This window comes from Engystomops pustulosus, chromosome 3 (assembly GCF_040894005.1).
Source record: "Engystomops pustulosus chromosome 3, aEngPut4.maternal, whole genome shotgun sequence".
Classification (NCBI taxonomy): Eukaryota; Metazoa; Chordata; class Amphibia; order Anura; family Leptodactylidae; genus Engystomops; species Engystomops pustulosus.
The window spans coordinates 34,419,771-34,441,429 of NC_092413.1; the positions used below are offsets into that span (position 1 = coordinate 34,419,771).

General features: G+C 41.3%; 1 protein-coding gene across 1 annotated transcript in view; it reads right to left on the reverse strand.

Moving 5' to 3' along the window:
- Nucleotides 1-436: 436 nt before the first annotated feature.
- Nucleotides 437-21,659, reverse strand: part of NDUFAF5 (NADH:ubiquinone oxidoreductase complex assembly factor 5) — a 29,187-nt gene continuing 7,964 nt past the window's right edge. Inside the window, exons 4-11 of the mRNA XM_072140447.1 lie at nt 16,078-16,125; nt 15,082-15,185; nt 14,436-14,475; nt 14,091-14,288; nt 11,924-11,984; nt 4,655-4,738; nt 2,044-2,126; nt 437-677 (exon numbers count right to left, since the gene is read on the reverse strand). Coding sequence (XP_071996548.1) covers nt 582-677; nt 2,044-2,126; nt 4,655-4,738; nt 11,924-11,984; nt 14,091-14,288; nt 14,436-14,475; nt 15,082-15,185; nt 16,078-16,125 — 714 coding nt within the window. The 3' untranslated portion in view covers nt 437-581. The remainder of the gene's footprint in view (nt 678-2,043; nt 2,127-4,654; nt 4,739-11,923; nt 11,985-14,090; nt 14,289-14,435; nt 14,476-15,081; nt 15,186-16,077; nt 16,126-21,659) is intronic.

Below are 21,659 nucleotides of genomic sequence, written 5' to 3' on the forward strand. Positions count from 1 at the left end.
TCAACATTGTGACGATGAATCCGATGCAGTGTGAGACTGTAGAGTTTTACTTTTAGACCAGCATTCAGCTGGTCTAAACTGTGCGGCACAACGTGGCGCACCTTTAAATTTTCTGGGCTGATGGATTAATTTTCACATGACCACGCCCCTTTTCTCAAAGTCACATCCCTTTGTTGGGCGAGTTGGAATAGGGACAAAAAAAGCCTAAAAGCCTTCAATGAATGTGGCGCAAGGCATTTTAGACAGGTTTTTGGGGCAAATCCAGCCAGTGCGTTAATAAATTCCCCTCATTGAGTTGAACGGCTGCAGTGTACTTTTGAATTTCTCTAGTGGTGGCGCTGCAGGGAAAGTAAATGCTTAGGTTTTTCTGACAGATGTAGGACCTGTATGAGGCGGAGGAGGATATGAGGAATGAAAAGAACGGTGCGGTATCATGTAGCTTTTCAGCATTTATCCATTTTCTTATATTCTCCAACATTCATACATATACATCATAAGAATATGACCCCAATCTATCACTTTTATCACATTTATTATAAAAACCCATCTCAATAATTCATCTGCGGTGCAAAGTGGCGTTTTCAGGCATCATCTTTTTTAGATTTCGATAACATTTCATTTACTTTTCCTAGTTCTCCGAATGACATTGTGGCGGAGCCTCTCTTGGCTGGTTTTGCCTGAAAGTACAAAATGAGAAAGAAGAAAAGAGGAAAAAAAAAAAACAAGAAGGTTTTAGGCCTGTCAGTAATTTTCTTGCGGAGCACTCAGGCTAAATTGAATCAGCAGCCGATCTGATGGAAGACACTACATGTAATGGATGTCAGGAGGCTTCTGGGCTGAAAAACACTGAATTCATTTACTAGAAAGCGCAATAAATGTTTCAGTTGTTTAATAATAGCGACAAACACAAACGTGTATCCTGACCGAGTCTGTGGGCTGATGTGGTAATGACACAAGTTGGACACTGGGGAAATGGTTATCATTTTGTAGGATATGATTTTTGCAGGTTATGGAAATGTGACACAGTTTTTCTCGGCACGACGACAGGTGCTCGGGGGATAGCGCTGCTGCTGTACTTGAATGTTCTGGGATTAGACCAACCAAGGATGATATATATAGGGCAGCATGGTGGCTTAGTGGTTAGGATTACAGCCTTGCAGCGCTGGGGTCCAGGGTTCAAGTACCAGGGTCAACATCTGCAAAGAGTCTGTTTGTTTTCTCCGTGTTTGTGTCGGTTTCCTCCCACACTCCAAAACATACTGGCAATTAAATTGTGAGGCCCATTGGGGACAGGGACCGATTTGGCAAGCTCTGTGCAGCACTGTGTAATCTATGTGTGCTATATAAATAAAGTAATTGTTATTATCTGCATGGATTTTGCATGTTTTATGTAGGACATGGTCTCATGGCATAGACTCTCTATCTGCACAGTGTAACAGCCGGTGAAGCTACAGCATATGGAGGGGCTCTGGTAACACCTCTAAGAGCCTGTCTGTCTGATTAGTTTAATTTTAAATTATGATTTTAGAAGGAAGGAGGCCATGAATAACATCTATTCTTAATAGATGATGTAGCAGGAGGTCAAGCATGTGTTATTCCACTCCATTCAGTGCTAAAATAGCATTGGAAATTGCAGAGAATGCTGTGCTGAGCAATATGCGAGGCTCCAGTAAAATTGAATGCATGTAGGTAGGACTGATGCTTGTTGTACTGATCCATCTCTTAGCGTGGGACCCTTGTCCTCTTGATCGGTGGTGGTCCTTGGGGTTGGAAACCCACATATCAGATTCTTATGCCTTATTCTATTGATAGAAACTTGGTACTTGGTACAACCCCTTGTTGTTGAGGGGTTAATTTATATGCGTGTGAAACATATATCATGAGCCCCATTGATGAAAGGGACTAATATGAGTGATGACAGTCTCTTTGTAGCACTCCTGTATATACTGGTGCTATGCAAGTCACAAGTATACCTGTAATAAGCAAGTTTGTAGGACAATAGGATTTCCCCAGCAGTAAAGATACATCACTTTAACATATTACCTGGGATTCATGAGGCTTCCACCCGATCATACAGTAGATCTGGAACGTGGCGGGCATAGATCCATCCTCTGCTCCGTACATCTCTACAGAATAAGGAGACACATTTGTACTGTGGAAGATGGAGTATGAGCTGATCCCTTTCTATTAGAGATGAGTCATCTGGACTACAGCAGATCTTTTGTAATTGTTTGAAAAATTCAACTTACCATTGATCCGATGGGTGCTCTGAGGATATGTTTAACTTAAAGGAAATCTACCATCAAAATCCATCATGATAAACCAGGGACACTTACTCATAGATCCAGGCACCGTGACTGTGGTAATCTTCTTATATTTGTTATCCATGGCCTCCTTTCTTATAAAATCAACTTTTATAATTATTCCAATGTGCCTAAAGGGCTCTCCCTGCCCCTCCCTGATGTAGCTTCACAGGCTGTTATAATGAATAGAACAGGTCTCCCTTCCCCTGCCTTTCTGCTGTTACACAGGCAGAGGGACAAAGGAGACAAATTGGTTGGGTGAGACATGTTCTGCTCATTGTAACAGCTTGTGAAGATACAGCACTGAGGGAAACTGGAAACACACTGCAGGAGCCCTTCAGGCTCATTAGCATAATTGGAAAAGATCATTTTAGAAGAAAGGAGGCCATAATCATCCTTTCTCATGCTTGATTTTGCTAGTAGATTTTATTTAAAGGAATTGTCAGGGATCAATACATTTTTGGCACATTTCAATGCTTTAAAAAAAAAAAAAACCTAGAGTCACCTCTCTTCGTCCTTCCTCTCCAGCATGTGACCGCTGCAGCGCACACTGGCCTCAAACACAGTTGAGGCCAATGATAAGCGGCAACTGCCATGTTTCGTCACTGCAGCAGCCTCTGCAATGTAAGCAAGAGGGCTGCAAAAATGTCAACACGTAAGGGGTGTTACAGAAAAGGGGGCATAGATTGGGAGCCGGATGAAAAGATTTATTCAGTGGCATCAGCATCTGAAGTGAAGTTTTAGTAAAACTATTAAAATATATAAAAAGAAGACAACGAAGACAAAAAGAAGACACTCTATGCATTAAAAGATTCATCAGGGCAAAACATTTAAGAAAAGGGGGCAATGTACAAAATGGTGGGAGAGGGGGGGGGGGTCATGAAGAGGACAACATTTTAATATGTGGAGGACACTAAGGAGAGCATTACATAGTGCCGGGTGGGGGTTGTTATGAATGTAGTAATCAGGAGAGGAAGAGCCCCACAGTGAGCTTCTGAATGAGGCACAACGTGCCCCTTTACGTTGAGTATATACAGACACCATATACTCAGACATACAGCATATACATTTAGTGCATATAAACATCCTAAATACAGCATACTCGCATGAAATACCCCAGATGCCGGGGCTCCCTGACACTGTAGGCCCTATAGCAGCTGCTATGGCGGCTCTAGTAGTAGAGCTGTCAAAAGTTATCTCTTATCCCCCATCCACGTCACACGCCACATCACCAGGTACGCGATAGATCGGCTTCACCATTGAGCCGCCGGTGTGATGGCACTCCATCCATTGTGATTTCCCTAAACCGAGCACTCCTTACTACTCCCTCTGATGATACAGGAGATGTTGAAACGCCTCAGGGAAGGGAGATGAAAAAGGTCTGTTTGGGACAGTACTATTGGGGACCGCCCCTGTCAGGGCAGGAGTTATTGAAGGGGGATAGGGCTTTACATTTGCATCTGCCCGTACCCTCCAAAAAGTGGATCACCAAACCTATGGTCCTATCCACTATAAATGGGATTGAATATCACTATGATAAAAGTGAGAATGAATTTCACTAGGACAAAGTAATCCGGTAATATCTACCTTTTTTTCATGCAATCATGATATGGTGATTCTGGACATGAATAGTGAAGATACTTTAAACCTATAGCGAATTTTTGCATTGTGCATATAATACTGACATATTCAAGTTTGACATGCTCACTAATTGAGTGTGGGCGCTTATTTTCTACGATTTTAAGTGTTTACTAATAAAATTTAGTTTTAAATGTGCTCCAATTGTTGCTGGCAAATAGAATCCCCCATCCACCTTTAAAACCTAAGCAAACCCCTTTTTGATTGCTTCAATCCAAGATCTCACATGTCTCGTCAGCTGAACCTCCACCAATCGGCGAGTGAGGGCACATCTTCCTATCACTGACTATAGTGATGAAACCTCTTGCAAATAATAAGAAATATATTAAGGCTATTATAATATTACATTACTACATCTCATGGACAACATTAAAGTGTCCTCTACTATGAACCAAAGCAGAGATCTGTGGCCAAGTTCAGCTCCTGCTGCGGTGGAACCAGCATCACTTCCAAATATACTACTTATTTACCTTGGGGACAATCAACAAAAGTTTTCCGATGTCTAAAAGCCACGTGCGAATCGTTAAACAGAGTAGGATTTATGACTTACTATTGTACTGTCTGAACGTAGCTCTCACATGCCGTCACTTACAGTAGGAGAGAAGATTTCAGGCACTGATGCTCTGATGTACAGGGTCAAGTCAGGGTGTTCTGCTTTTCACTAGTAATTGAGTAAGAAATGTTGAAACAACCGTATAAGGACAGCAGGTTACCTTGATATATGGCTGCAGCTGCCAGCATTGAATCCCTGTGCAGAAGGCATCTCCTGTTCCAAGCGCAGTTGCTCTCGCCCATACCTACAACACACACACACAGAGACAAAGGACTGTAACTTACCATCCAAACATTATTCTGTTGCATAGAAAACAACGGACCATCGTACATTTTAAGGCTAAATTCACACTGCTGTTGCCCGCTTTACCGTAGCACCGCTCCATACACGGCAGTGCAGGGTATGGAGCATTACCGGGCCACCCATGTGCTGCACCGTACCGCTCCCGTTGGGCGCTGTGCGCCCCTTGCCGTCTATGGGGAACGTATATCAGCTGTATATACGTTGCCCGTATATACGTCCCCCATTACGGCAGTGTGAATGTAGCCTAATACTGTAATAGAACCTTAAGTTATTGAGATTAAACCAACTATAACCAGAAGTCTTGTGTCATAGAAGTTCAACCATCCCCACTAAGCACAAGAATGGGGGTCTCTTGTATCCCCCTTGTACAAAGTGTTTGGCTATCCATTATTTCTTTGGGGATTGCTGGAAATACTACCTGCTTATCTCCAAAGACTAAATGTAGCTGCAATGTACATTCTCCACCTGTTGCTCCATTCAAAGGGTTTGCCCATTAAAGAAAGAAAATTCTCAAATTTTAATGCACTAGTGATGTTTTCCCAATAAAGATAAGTTTAACCCCTTTCTTTACAATTTTACTTAGTTTTATTGCCGTTTTAGCCCCTAAAACTCTCAGTGATGGTCAGTGTAAGATGATAGAGTGTGCTAGAGTCTCTAAGCAGACACTTCATAGTTCCTCTAGTTCTTCGATTGCTGTCAATGTGCTTAGATTATTAGGATACATCTACACATTTATTTTGCTTCTGAACTTCTGCCACAAAGAAAAAGAGAGATAGAAAAAGACAGATGATACAGATCAGAGATGATGAGATGAATATAAAACACAATGAAACTCTCAGCTTTGCTACATTTTAGCTATAACACACAATCAGCTCAGCTATAAAGATCTTATCTGTAGAGTAAGTCTTTGCACGCTGCTTGCCGGAAGGAAGTGCCTGTGTCTGAGCTGGTCTTGCAATGCAGGGGGGGAGGGGCTGGAGACGGAGAGCACTGTAGTGTGCAGACAGTAGAAGCTATTCATGAGAAAAATCTGCCCTGCCCGACCATAGTCAGAAGATTTACTCTCGGATCCTGGGAAAACCAAAATTGTATATACCAGAACGGATAGAGACAGGTTGAAATTATATCTGTGAAATTCTGTATTTTTGTTAATAACCGTGAATTAGAGAATGTGTTATTTTGTTATCCAGAATATATTTAAGAAACTTGACTTTAATGGGATTGTTCACTTTCAGCAAATAATTGAAAAGTAGCACAATTTTCCAATGCACTTTCTTTATCAGTTCCTCACAGTTTCCTAGATTTCTGCTTGTTGTCGTTCAACAGGAAGTTTATTTGTATACTTCCTGTGGATATAATCCCATCTCTGGTCATGTGATGTCACACAGCTCTTTGTACCACACACCTCTGATTACTCTCTGCAATAGTGATGAGCCTTGCACCTGTGTGACATCACATGACCAGGGACTGGTATTTATCCACAAGAAGTAATCAATGAAGCTTCCTGTTGAATGACAGCAAGCAGAGATCTAGAAAAGAGAAGAATTACTTTAAATACTTTAAAATGGGTAAAGGAAAACTATCAATGGTAAAGGTTCTGCCTTTTATAAATGGCGCCTGACACTAGTTTATATTTAAAACAAATTCTTCATCAACATCCATCCATAGCATCCACGGTGTTGATACCGTCAGTAAAGCGCGTTTCGAATCCTCAGTTACAATGCACAGAGGTTCCTTTCCATTGAATCTCCACTACATCCCCACGTTCCTGCTCGTGGAACCTCCGGGCGTGCAGCTACACTGATGGCACCATTATATCCATCTAACCAAACTTTAATTTCGAGTTACAGACAGCACTCACACATGTGGAGCCCCCGCTTGTCTTCTGGTTCCCCTTCTGTTTATTAAAGGAGAACAATGTTTAATAGAAGTCCCAGACAGTTATTTCTAGTTTAGAATGTGAAATTATGGGAATACCCTTTTAAGAGTATAATAAGGCCTTCTCTAAATGTTTGGAATAATGTTCTAAGGACAATCCGCCAAACCACAACCCTCTCATGGAGGAAGAGAGGATCTTTTTTTTTTTGTCAGAATCTCTTTACAAAATGTGAAGCGATACATTAAACTAGATCTGTTACGGGACGGTTCACTTCAATCTAGGTCATCTATTTTGTATTTTATTTCTTTCCTGTTGCGATGGTCAAAATCACATCACACAATATAAAAGACACAAAGTGCGCTCAAAAAATCCTCTGAGAACCTGATTGTTCCCTACCTAAAGATACATTCTGCATGTATATCTATGTAATGGAAGTCAGCCCTGGCAAAAACAATATAAAAAAGTATACACAGAAAAGTACATAAATCGAAAAAGGGTGGGTCAGAAAGACTATCCTATGATGTCCCTAGGAAAACTTGTGGAATGGTAACTCCTGCAGGTATGAATACTGGGGGAACTCATTAATGTGTTGCAGGTTTCAACATCGCACAGCTCAACAACACTAGTGCTGCGCCAGATTCATCATTGTGATGATGACTTCTGACTGTTTATGACTGTCGAGGTCTCCTTTTAGACCTCCTAATTTTTTGGCGCACAGAGCATTTTCCAGCCATGTCCCCTTTTCATACCCCCTTTGTTGGACAAGTCGGCAAGGCCATATTTCCACCTAGGCACCATAGACACGGTGCCTAGGATGGCCTAGGGGGCGGGATGCGGTTAGGCAAAAAAAAAAGAAATTTAATAGTGAAGGGAGGTCACTGCTGGGACATTTTATTAGCGAGGGAAGATCGCTACTTGGACATTTTATTAGTGAGGGAAGGTCGCTGCTGGGACATTTTATCAGTGAAGAGAGGCCGCTGCTGGGACATTTTATAAGTAAAGGGAGGCCACTGCTGGGTATTCCATTAGTAAAGGGAGGCCACTGCTAGGCATTTTATTAGTGAGGGGAGGCCACTGCTAGGCATTTTATTAGTGAGGGGAGGCCACTACTGGGACATGTTATTAGTGAGGGGAGGCCGCTGCTGGACATGTTATTAGTGAGGGGAGGCCACTGCTAGGCATTTTATTAGTGAGGGGAGGCCACTGCTAGGCATTTTATTAGTGAGGGGAGGCCACTGCTAGGCATTTTATTAGTGAGGGGAGGCCACTGCTGGGACATGTTATTAGTGAGGGGAGGCCGCTGCTGGACATGTTATTAGTGAGGGGAGGCCACTGCTAGGCATTTTATTAGTGAGGGGAGGCCACTGCTGGGACATGTTATTAGTGAAGGGAGGCCACTGCTTGAACATGTTATGAGTGAAGGGAGGCCACTGCTGGGACATGTTATTAGTGAGGGGAGGCCGGTGCTGGACATGTTATTAGTGAGGGGAGGCCACTACTGGGACATGTTATTAGTGAAGGGAGGCCACTGCTTGAACATGTTATGAGTGAAGGGAGGCCGCTGCTGGACATGTTATCAGTGAGGGGAGGTCCCTGCTGGACATGTTATTAGTGAAGGGAGGCCACTGCTGGACATGTTATCAGTGAGGGGAGGTCCCTGCTGGACATGTTATCAGTGAGGGGAGGCCGCTGCAGGACATGTTATTAGTGAGGGAAGCCTTCTCCTGGGACATGTTATTAGTGAGGGGAGGCCACTGCTGGACATGTTATTAGTGAGGGGAGGCCACTGCTGGACATGTTATTAGTGAGGGGAGGCCACTGCTGGACATGTTATTAGTGAAGGGAGGCCACTGCTGGACATGTTATTAGTGAATGGAGGCCATTGCTAGAAAAAAGCCATAACCTGATGACACCAATAGGGGATTTAAGTGCTGTAAGTGCCTAAGGCGGCATGAAGTCTTAATACAGTTCGGCAAGTCACAAATGGTCAGAAGGCATTTTAGACTGTTTATTTGATGCAAATCCACTCAAAATCTGGCACAGGTTCATTAATGAGTCCAGAGATTGCAGCAGAACTGCTCCACAGAGAAGCAATTTCCACTGTGGGGAATAAAGAAAATATGTCCCTCTGCGGTAGGAAAGAGAAGCCCAGAAATCTGGCATTACTGTATCATACTTATATTCTGAATTACTTTCAACCACAGTCAGGCTCTTCTTCAACTGTATGTCGGTCACATTCAGGCTGGTCATAAACATATACAGTATTAAGATATTTCTGCTAGCCCATATTTTGTTATGGAATGATTAAGGGCTTTTTGTGCATCATTTAACTTGTCCCAGAAGCTAGTTGTATACATTACATGTTTTTTTTTCTTTACATAATTACCGGACAAATTACTAAAAATGTTAAATAATTTTTTTTTTTTGTCCATTTTTTTAAGATTTTTAATACAAAAGTAAAACAGGATACCCTTTACCAATATATGTTAAACATAAGTACAATGTTAATCCATCGCCCTTCCTCAGGTTCAGCTACAGATGCTGCAGCCTCCACATGACAGACTGGAGGGGGGGCACACTTCCTATCTTCTGAGCCATAAAAAAAAAAATTCTGGTGCCCCATTAAAGAGCAGAATCTCTCCTTTAAAATCCCATTAGGATTGAGTTTCTAGGTGTCACAGAATGGGAGACATCTACTATTAGGCTTCATAGACAAGTTTGTGAGCACAAAACGGGCAGAAACCTTGGTTGGTTGGATATGGCAGAGGTGAGTGCTCCTCATACAACATCAAACACAAAAGTGCCTTTAGCAATAAGTATATTCAATCACAATATAAAACAGGCAGACTCAGATGATCCTTTTTCCCGTGATTAGTAGATAAATATTTTATGAATTTTAAGTGATAAATGAATGATGTCTTGTTTGTACATGTTCTTGTTAATTTATTGTCGTATTAATCTGGAGTCGTATGTGCAATATTAATTTTCCCGTTTGGGATGAATAAAGTATTATTAACCCATTCAGGTACAAGCCATTTTATGGCTTTAGGACCAAGCCTGATTTTTTTTAATTTGCCCTGTGTCATTATAGGAGGTTATACCTAACAACGCTTTAACATATCCATTGGATTTTGAGATTGAAGTACAATGTGTGATGAGAAAACAAATAGTCAAATTTTGATGATATCTTTTGTGTTTAGTTGTGAAAAAAAAAGGGATTAGGCAAAAATTTCTAAAAATTATTCATTTTCAAAGTTCTAGATTGTCTGCTTTTCAGGCACATGGTCATAGCACCCAAGTAACTTCATAACTAAGATTTCCCTATATTTGCTTTATATCGGCATGGCTTTTTCTGCATCCTCTTTTTTTTCTAGGTTGTTAGGTGGTTCAACATTTTGGGTGCAATTTTTCTCATTTTTATGAAAATTGCCAAAACACTTATTTAGAGGCACCTGCTCAGCTTTAAGTGACTCAGAGGCCTAAATTGCAGTAAAACCCTGTAAATTATGTACATTTTATAAATTATACCCCTCAATGTGCAAAAATCATCTTTAAAAGTGTGTTAACCATTTAGATGTTTCATAATGGTTAAACAAAATGGAGGTATAATTTACAAGCCGTCATAAAGCATTAAATGCCGTAAAACTCCACAAAGTTCAGGGGACTTTTATTCTTTTTTAATAATGTTTTTAAATGCACTTTTTCTTTAAAACCTTTTTTTACTGTTTTACTGTGTGGGACATGAACAAGTGATCATTTGATCACTAGTTCATTGTAATATAATGCAATACTAATGTATTGCAGCATATTACGTAGACATCCAATGCATTCTGCATAGACTGATATAAGCACTGTTAGGCTATACAGGCGGTCCCCTACTTAATGACACCTGACTTACAGACTACCCATAGTTATAGACGGACCGATCTGCCCACTGTGACCTTGAAACTCCAATTGTCGCCGGGGCAAAAAAAAAAATTGGTCTCGTTCTACAATTATAAAATATACAGTTTCGACTTACATACGAATTCAACTTAAGAACAAACCTATCTTGTACGTAACCCAGGGACTTCCTGTATTCAATTGATCGTAGGGGGACATACCGAACCTCAGGACTGCCATGGCAATGATTGGCACCTCCGTGTCCTGCATGAAGGGTGCCAATCATCGCGATAATGCCCTACTGCCGTGGTGGTCACTATGACTGTGGAGTCTATAAAGTTGAACAGATGGGATCGCGATAGTCGCAATCCCGCAAGTACTGATGGGAATCTGTGGCGATTGCAAAGATCCCGGGCGATCGCCGTGACGTAACTCTACGTCAAGGTGCAGGAACTACCCACATCCTATGACTATCCTATGCGGGAAGGGGTTGATATTATCTCCATAGTATGTGGAGCAGCCTTGTTGCAAAAACAGGCATCCTCTGCAAAGTAGATGTACGACCCAGCCACGGTGCGGTGAGATGGCACGTGAACATTAGACCTTTATGGCGAGTGTAAGCTAGCTACTGTTTTACGACTACCTAACAGCCACCATATACGGTCATGTGCATGAGGCCTAAAAGTTACAAAGTGGGCAGCTGTATATAAAAATCTTTTTTTACTGGATACCTCCAGTTTTGTGGCACCTAAAAACACAATCCTGGTGCAATATTCAAGGTGAGATTCCAGGCATAACAGTTAAGAAGATATAGCCATTTAAAGTGTCATTACATCTATACATAAGCCAGCTGCCAGTATCAAAGTCCTGAATGGGGTTTAATCTGTTTGTGGTAGCTATGTTTCTGCTAATTTTAAATACTTAAATACTGACCTAGATGTAAGTCTAATGAGACTCACATCAGGAGATCCTGCGCTGGCACCTTCTCTCGTGATGAGGGAAGTGAAGCCAGGACGGTATCACGATTTCATTGCACATGAGCCATACCTATAGCGCGTGTACAGTAAAGAAAGCCAGGGTGTAATGTAAGTATATAGTTTCTTTATTTTTTTAACCCAAATGCTTAAAAATCATACAGGGCATTTGGGACACTAAACTACCTGTCCATAGAGACTTGTGGGTGGTTAAGTGTCCCAAACCGCCCTGACGGGTTCCGTTTAAATTTGGGGGGAAAATTGTGATTCTAATTAGAGGCCACGTCACACACAACCCTTCCAAGTAGCTATAAAGACAAACAAACAGTGTATAACTGGAGTTGAATCAAGGTGGCATTTTTTTTTAGACTAACAGAAAGCATGTACTTACCTTGTAAATCTTTCATTAGCTCAAACATTCCGGGATAGTGGACCTGGATTTCATCAGTATCCTGCATGGAAAGGAGGATTACTACAGTCACACTACACAAACAGTGAATAATTGGGTTTTCTTATCATTTTTATTATGTCAGCAGGTAATATATCACACTGAGACATTGCACCTCCTTACTGAATGATGACTGGGTGCTAGGGTTCAGCAGATGTCCAGTGCCCGGGAGTAAAATTACATTATAGGTATCACAATCAATGGATGTGATGTGATCTATGAAACTAATGGCACAGAGCAGGATTACAGCAGCCATAAAACACGGAGAAAGTCCCTCGCTAAATCTTCTGCTTTCACCTGTACCTTGACAACAATGAAAAAGTGGAAGAACCCTACAACCTTATCTCCAATGTTGGAGAAACAACTGTTATACAATGGGGCACATTTACTAAGGGTACGCGGAGCGCATTTCCGTCGGTTTACCCGAATTTTTCCGATTTGCGTTGAATTGCACAGGGGTTTTTGGTGCATGCGATCGGATTTTGGCGCATCGGCAATGCACTTCAGGGATCGCGACGGGACGGGTAAATAAATGTGCCCCAATATGTTTGCCCATAAGTAGCCATTGTACAAATTACAAGCAGGACCTCAAAATTTAAGGTTAATACATGGATGAAGAGGAGCTTCTCTTACTAAAAAGGATTGCAAGCTCAGAACCCCACCGCATTGTGTTTTATAGAGAGTAAAGTGGTTTTATTTTCCTCCTAGACTTTTATTGAGGTCAGGGGAAAAATAGCAATTAAAGGGGATCTCCAGTGACATACAAGTTAGCAGCTGATCGTGCATGCACTGGCTGCTCTTTTCATCTCTATGGCGCTGATGGAGATTGCTGAGTACAGTGCTCGGCTATCTCTGTCAGCACTATAGAGAAGAATGAAGCTGCCGGCGCAAGCTCAATTCTCTTTAGAGTACGACGGAACCCCATTCTCATGATCCGTGGGGGTCTCCACTGATCAGCAAATTAGCCCATATCCTGTTAATAGGGGCTAACTTGTATGTTACTTGTAGCTCCATGTAAAGCAATGCTCGTCAAGAAGACCAACGACATGACTTGGAATAATAGCCACACCAGAATGAAAAGACAACGGCATTCCTATCCTAAAATCCTCAGTGACCCACTTGAATATCTATGGCACTAGACATTGAGGCCCACTAACATTACAGATAGTCTGCCTGGAACAAATGCAAAATGTTGTTATTACTACAAGTCGATCATTAGTTATTTTCTTCCATGTAACAGTAGCCTGTTCTGTATGTTTTTGGACACATTAATGGGCTCTTGTCACCCTCTGTAAACGGACACTAACACAGTGCACCAATTTTGCCCCGAGTCTTCTCATAATCAGCACCTCAAGAGAATCTTAAAAAAAACACAGAGCAAAGGATGGCGCCTCGGGTGATATCGTAAGGCAGAAACTTATAGTTGTAGGTAATTGGTGCTCACCTGTTAAATACTTGTACAGTGCATATAGCTCCCTTAAAGAGTAATCCACGGTGGGGTGCTGTAGTGGTGATTCGCACGAGCAGCTCCCAGGCTCCAAAATGGAAAACAGTCACCTGTATATGGGCTGGTGTACAGAGTAGTATAGAGTAGAAAAAGCCGAAAAAAAAGTGGTGGTGGGGGCTTACCAAATAACCACTAGTGGGAGTGTAGGTATTAATTATGATGACTAGTTCTCATAAATAAGAAAAAGTGATTTATTGAGCAGAAAAAAAGAGGATGATTAACAGTCCTTATAACGCGTTTCACGCCGCTAGGACCTTTTCTCAAATAATGGACAATTAAAAAGAAGGAAAACCATTCCCGATGACCACTAAAGGAATAATGGTCATCAGGAATGGTTTTCCCTCTTTTTAATTGTCCATTATTTGAGAAAGGATCCCAGCGACGCGAAACGTGTTATAAGGACTGTTAATCATCCTCTTTTTTCTGCTCAATAAATCACTTTTTCTTATTTATGCGTAGAACTAGTCATCATAATAAATACTGACACTCCCACTAGTGGTTATTTGGTATCCCCCCTTTCAGCCTTTTCTTCTCTATACTACTCATAATCAGCAAACCATGTTTATGCTGAACATGACAACCATGATGAACAATATTACTTACAACAGTTAACATGTTAAAGCCGGCTCTCCCCATCAGATTCCCGATATCGTTGACAGCAGTGAAGGGTGACACGTGTGGAGAGAATCCTCCTTCCCTTTCTATCTCCGCCAGCTGCAACGAGCAGCGGAGCTCATATAGTGTCTCCCCACCAAACATGGCCCCGATGAACACGCCATCGTTCTTAAGTACCCGATAAATCTGGAAGACAAATAAATAAGTAATCAGAAATACTCAATTAAAAAGAAAAATCTGGTATATTTCACTCGATAAGTAAAATACAGTAAAATACATATAATACCGAATAGTAAGAAAAATCTATAAATATTTAAAAGACAGAATTCATACCTCTTGAAATGCCCTGGGCAGATCATTCACCCAGTGTAAACTGCAATAAACATAAAAATGAAACAAAACTGGTTTACTGAATATAAAAGATAAAATGAAATAAATATTATGTCAAATACTACAGCATTTGGGCAGGGGAGGTATATACAGTATTATGTCCTGGGCAAGAAGAGTAAAAATAAAACTACAACGGCCCCTGAACAAAGAGCATAGACTCCAGTGAAAGCTCCAAACCTCTGAAAAGGTTTTAAAAGACTGACTTTAAGGGAATATGTCACCAGATGTTACCCCATTAAAGCACTAGCCCCCTTAGGTAGGGTATGAAAAGATAGAAGATTGTTGCTTTAGATTCCTATATCTTCAGTTGTATAATATCTGCTTTTGGGGTCAAGAAAGGACATTTCATACCTTCCTGAATGGACTAGAAATTTAGCAGAATTACATTCGGTGACAGGTTCCCTTTAATAGTAGACCTTGGACCAAACACATGAATATATGGGAAAGTAATTTATTAAAAAAAAATGAAAAAAATAAAAACATTTCCTTTATACTATTGGAAACCATATTAAAAAGAAATGTATGGGCCTGGTACTATGGGGAGATGTGGTTGTGCAGCTCTTGTATTGTATGGAATTAAAGTTCATACCTTAAACTACTGACAACAAGGTCAAATGTATTATCCTTAAATGGTAGAAATTCTTCATCTGCTATCACGTTTATTGTGGGGATTTCAGATGCGGAGCTGCGTTTCTAGACACAAAACATAAAAGAAGTAAAAAGAAAAAAAAATTCTATAGCCATCAGGTTGGGTGGTAAAAAAATAACTCACATTATTTGTACAAGTAATTCACATGCAGTTTTGGCCTAATTTAGAGGTCTGGGTTTATTTTTCTCGAGTTATGTTCTTTGTATAAAACTGGGAAGTGCTCATCTATACCATTATATTATAGTAGATCTGACACCTTAAAGGAAATCTACCATCAAATTCATACATGATAAACCAGGGACACATACTCATAGATGCAGGCACAGTGACTGCGGTAACCTTCCTTCTAGAATCAACTTTTAAAATTATGCTAATGAGCCTGAGGGGCTTTGGGGTTGTGAGAAGAGCCCCTACATGCTAAAGCTTCACAGGCTGCTACACTGTGTAGGAACACTTTCTCTATGGGGATGACGGAGATCATTAGAAAAAAGGAGGGAAGGTGATAATAGCCAAAGTAAATGAAGAAAGAAGCCCTTTCCTATTCATGTGTGTAGAATACAATTTAAAGCAAATCTGTCACCAGTAATGTAATTTTTAGCAGGTGACAGGTTCGAATAGCCTATGCTATACTGATTTGTCAGCATTCTGGATACTGCCACTACTTTATAAAATTTTATTTCACATTACTTGGCTTCCTGCTAGCAGCATGTGGCAACTCCCGGGCTAAGCTTCAGTCTGTGTGTGCCTTGGTCAGTCTCCTCTCCTCCACACTCATCTAGCTCCCTCTGCCCCTCCCCTCTTCCTGTCATGTGCACTGAGCAGGCGGGAGAGGGAGGGGGGTGGTGTGGAGTAGAGGAAGAATGCATGAGGAGACTGCACCCTACCCCTCACCACAACTGTTTAGTTGTTAAACAAAAAGCGGGATGTCTCTCTTACCAGCGCCTCTTCGCACACGTCCGCTTGAACAAATCTTTCCACCGTTTCCTACCAAATAAAAGCAGAACAAGACCATGAATTCCCAATCCAGAATAAATAGCTCCTATAAATAGTGTGTCGATAAGAACAGCCCACATAAGCAGAAAAATATACGCAACCCCATGTATCAGTCGCACTCGCAGTGTTATTTTACTCTCCCAATAGTCTATGGCATCTTTCCAAGCAACCGGCAGTATCTCAGCCCATACATCACAGTGTGAGTCAGCCTCGCTCATGTTTAGTACCAGCATTGCTGCACACACATATATTACTGGGGTAATAACACACAGATATGGACCATTATGCACAAATAGCAGCCGAAAAACGTCCAATCTCTGAGCAGAATTAGGAGTCATTATGCACAATGTATTGTATCACTTTATTTAGCCACGTGATGTATTGCTTCACTTAGTTCTGCGGATGGGACCAGAGCTGACGCCTTCTGACAAGACTTAGAGCCCGGCATGGAGGTAAATATGTGTTTGAATGAAGGCGCAGAGGAATCTGGGCTTATTCATTGTCTGTCCTTTGCAGAACTGCATCAGATTAGGGGTTTGTGAAAAGATAAGGTTCTGCCATGTTCTCTGAAATGACAGGTTTGTATCATGCTTTCAGACCACCAAATGCTGCACCGTTATTAAAGGTCTCATAAATCTAAATTGGATTAGATTAAGAAGATAACGTATGGCTTTCCATTGTGCTGATAACTACCTCTTACTGCTTTCGTGGAAACACATAGGATTAGACGATGATAGGATATGACAACGCTTTGTTCAGGGACGTAACTGCTGGATGATAATTCTTCATCTACTAAAAGTTTACGCCATTAATTTGTTGGCTTACTTTACGGTTACCTCTCCGCCCCCCCCCCCCCCCCCCCAATATTTCAAGTTGGATGTATAAGAACAACACACATAGCCATAAGACAATGAGGTAGAAAATAACCACCAAACAACATGGCAAGACAGCCCAGATAACGGCATAACAATAAAAATATCAACCGTAACAAACTAAGGGGACGGGGTCTATCAGACGGGTCACCTGATTAATTGAGATCCCACCGAGCCCTGAGAGGAAGACCACCCCATCCAGGGAGTCCACGTGCGGTGGAAGCAGTCAGGAGCCATCAGGTCAGAATGTACTATGTTCTCTGTATGGAATATGGCATTGGGCCACATTCATTAAAGTTTTTGCGCATCTATATAGGAAGCAGTGTGCCCGCCGCACCACAAAATTCTACACATAAAGGAACCTTGCGTTGGTTGCATTGTCCGATGCTGCGCCACATTCATTACTGATGAACCTGATGAGGCGCTTAGCCCAAGCACTAAACACGTTGTTCTTATATTTTTTTTTTATTGTCCTTATGAAAATTTTATTTTTGCATTAATAAATTTTGTAAACAAAGACCAGACCTATCAGCGCCATTTTGAACCAAAACACCCTATACCTTTATTTATACAGAATTACTCTTGTTGTATTCTGTATGTTAAAGGTGCATCTAAAAAAAGTTGATGCACACTTCCCGAGCAGTGCAGGGGGTGCCTGATCCATGAAGACCGTGCACTACTAGTCAATAATTTGGCGCCCGCTGCACATTAGTTAGGCATAGTGCACTTAGCACTACTTTTGATAAATGTGGGCAATTGACTCCGTACAGCCAGTGGACTACCGAGAGGGGTTCATGCTGTGGTGGTCGGGTCAATGACTTCTTGTATTTGGAGAATTAAATTCCCGTAACTAGAGCAGGGTGAAAAGGAGATTAACCCTTTAAGGATGCAGTTTTTTTTCCCCTCATTTCTGGCTCTCCACCTTAAAAAATCACTAACTTTTTCATTTTCCTGTGTACAGAGCTGTGTGAGGGCTTATTTTGTGCGTAACACAAAACACGCGGCAATACCTATTGTGTCTGTGACTTTTACTGTTTATTACGTTTTATATCAGTTCTAGGGAAAGGGGGGTGATTTGAACTTTTAGGTTTTTAACTAACTTTTTTTTTTAAGACCCTCTAGGGTACATTAACCCTAGATGGTCTGACCGTTCCTACCATACACTGCAATACTACTGTATTGCAGTATATGGCATTTTTGCACAGTATGCCCAGTATACATTGCAATGAGCCACTGGCTCATTGTAACTAAACTGCAGAAACCAGACAGCCTCGGGTCTGTGTGTGGCACCAAACTGCCGCCCGCAGCACCTATTGCTGTCTATGGGGACATATATCTGGCAGCAAACCTGTAGCCATATTAATGTCCTTGCTTCATTAAACATGCTCTGAACATTAAACAACATGCACAGTGAAGTGAGGTGCTCTGACCTAGGCTCCACTATGTGCAGTGCTCAGGTGGGGGTGCAAGATGTCTTGGGAAAGTGGCCACAGACACATGTAAGGCAAAAATGTCCAGGATCCTAAATCCCAGCTGTATATAGGCGTACTGGCACTTTAGGAGCCTCAAACCTACCGACTGGTACCCTTTAAGTCACACCCTGTTACCAGTCAATCAATCATGCCCACTTATTAAAAAATTTTAAAAAAATGTTTAAAACGCATAATAAATATGGAACCCACCAGACAACATAGCTTTTTGGTGCAATTTAGTTGTATTTATGTCAGTAAATCCAGTGTTGGTACAAATACCACACCATAGTGTACATATACCTCCTTCATCTTGATGTGACCTGGGATGAAAACCTTAGGGTTACCTTTAACCACTTTTGAATGTATAGCAGCTTGCATTCACAACTATTTCCTGCCTGGGCCTTCGGTTCTGTACCACACGGTGGTAATTTGAAAGATGAGACTCTTATCTTTAACATGTCACAAACAACATCATTCTAGCTACCATAGAGCCCAAGAAAGGGTTGTCTAAATTAATGCTTTATATGTAAACTAACAAAATGTAACTTAAAAGGGGTTGGCCACTTTACCTCATGTATTTTGTAATGTGTGTTTAAGTGTGTGGGGGGGGAGGATATTTGGTCATTTACCAATATACATCTATTAATAGTTCTGCTCCGCTTCTTTTACCTGTCTTTTACCTCAGCCAGACATTCCTGACCATAAAATGGCCGCAGATGGAGGATCATGTGATCTCAAACTGGGGATTGTCCATGGACAGATAGAGATCACATGATGCGGCCATTTTATGGACAGGAATATTTGGCTGATGAGGTAAAAGACAGGAGGCTTCATGTTACATATTGATAAAGCGGAGCAGAACTTTCAATAGATGGATATTGGTAAATTACCCAATATCCTGCCCCCCACACATCACAAAGAACATGAGGTAAAGTGGCCAATTCTTTTAAGGGAGGAAATGCCAGAAAGTGCATGTTAAAACATGCTCCCTTTAAAAGCCACGGTATTAAACCCTGATCTGAATCAGTTCCATATGGCTGGGGATTTATTCTTTCCAGTCTACTACTAATACACTGAATATCACAGTAACAACACCTACTCTTAGCTACATCAACTCCACTATAGATGCTGCCGCAGTTCCTTCTGCTTTAAAAAAAGCTAAAAAGCTAATTTTTGCTACACAGCTTGCTCTAATACTCTGGAGCTGCTAGATGGCGAGCAGACACTAAACAACGCTGCTTATTCACGGATAAACGCCAAAAGCAACGTGATGTATGGAAAGGAGGCCAGCAGATGGTAAATGATATGCAGCAGCTATGCATATGAGCAGCATGATGGACAACTGGAGCTCTGGGGGGGTATAGATGTAAATGGAGACAAAAAAAACAAACATCCTGGATAAAAAATAATATAGAGGGAATACAAAAAGTGACTTGCAAAGCCTGCAAATGTGCAAATTGTAAATTCCCTATTAGCTATGTTTTATGACGGCTATGCCAACAAAGTGTAAGTGAAGCCTAGCGATGAAGCTATTTAGCCTCCATGACAAGGGCGACTTGGCATCTCTACTGGCGGACAAGATTTTATTAGTGAATGACTACAGAAAAATAGATTCCAGAAAGCGGGGAAACAAAAATAGTCAGAATCTGTAGAGTCGATTTCTTTCCACTTGTTTTCAGGTGCAATTTGCCAGACGTGTGAATCTGCTCTGAACTCTGGAGCTGCTGCATCTCTTCTGTGTGCAAACTCCGGTCCCTCATTTATAACATCAGTAAAAACGTCAAGTGTCTCGGCGAACAGCTTGTCTCCTGCATTTAGGGATGGATTACAGGACCCACAGCAGCCAGAGAGTGGGTGGATATTCATCTGACATCTGTGATTGAATCTGCACTCAGCTCAAGCAGAAACATTGATGTTAATGGACGCTAGGAGGCAGAAGTCGTGGCTTTCATCTTAAAGGAAATGGGTTGTGTGTTTCTATTTTTATATAATTAAATATAGAAATAATTTTTTTATGTTAAAAAAAAAAAAATCAATTACCCGTGGCAACAATATTGGAGTCAAACTGCCTTCATTGAGTGTGTCACAATAGAGAAAAGGGTGGAGGCCCTAAGCTTACCCAAAACCAACGTCCATACCTCATTTCCCAGGCTGTACTAACCACAGAAGACAATCGCTCCTCTGAGTAGATGCTCAGAAAGGATGACAAAAACAGAAAAGGGACAATAAATAGAAACTAGACAGACAAGCTAAGTCAGACAAACTGGGTTAAATCCAAGATGATGACGAGGTACAGAATCGAGGGGCTAGAGAATAGTCAAATCAACAAAGCAAGGGTACACAGTAGAAAATAGCAACGCAAAGAGAGCTACATGAGTCAGAAGACTAGTAATGACCAACAACTGGATGAGGGAGGAGCAGACATTTATAGGCATACCTAGGTCCCGTCCCAAGTTATTATTTTCTAGGAGTCCATTACGCGAACCACAGCGGAAACACTCACCAACTCTCAGAAGATACCATCCAAATTTCCCAAATACACACATCCAACTAAGGGCCGAGTTCTCATCTGTGTTCAGGTTTCTGTTTAAAAATGGATGAATAAGGAAACCCCCATTTTTTCCCCCATTGATTTCAACAGACTTGCAATGGTGACCGTTAGTATGTTTTTTACATCATCTGTTCTTTGAGCGGATAGTTGGGGGAAAAAAAACGGATGGCTACAAAACAATGAAAAACTTAAATTGGCGAATAACAGAAAACAAAGGCTGATTTCTGATGGGAAAAGGGTTGAGACATAATTGAAAGGTGTTACTCCTCCTCCTACTTTTACTCCATTCCTGGTTTAAACATCAAAAACTGCATCTGAAAAACTGAACGTGTGGTCGCACCCTTAATGTCACAGAGCGTAATCAGAGCTGTGATATAACGAGGCGTGCACCTGTGAGACATCATAGACCAGGGACCAGTTGATTCACAGGAAATTAACATTGAGACTTCCTACAGAACTTCCTACATTTTGTGTTATGGAAAGCAAGAAAACAATAGTGTTTTTATTGCCTACATCACAGTTCTGGGTGTAGTGAGTATCTGTGATTTACTGCCATGTGACATTCCCCCCCCTTCTTATTCACATATACATGGCATCGGTGGAGGCCACTCACTGTGTGATCATCCATGG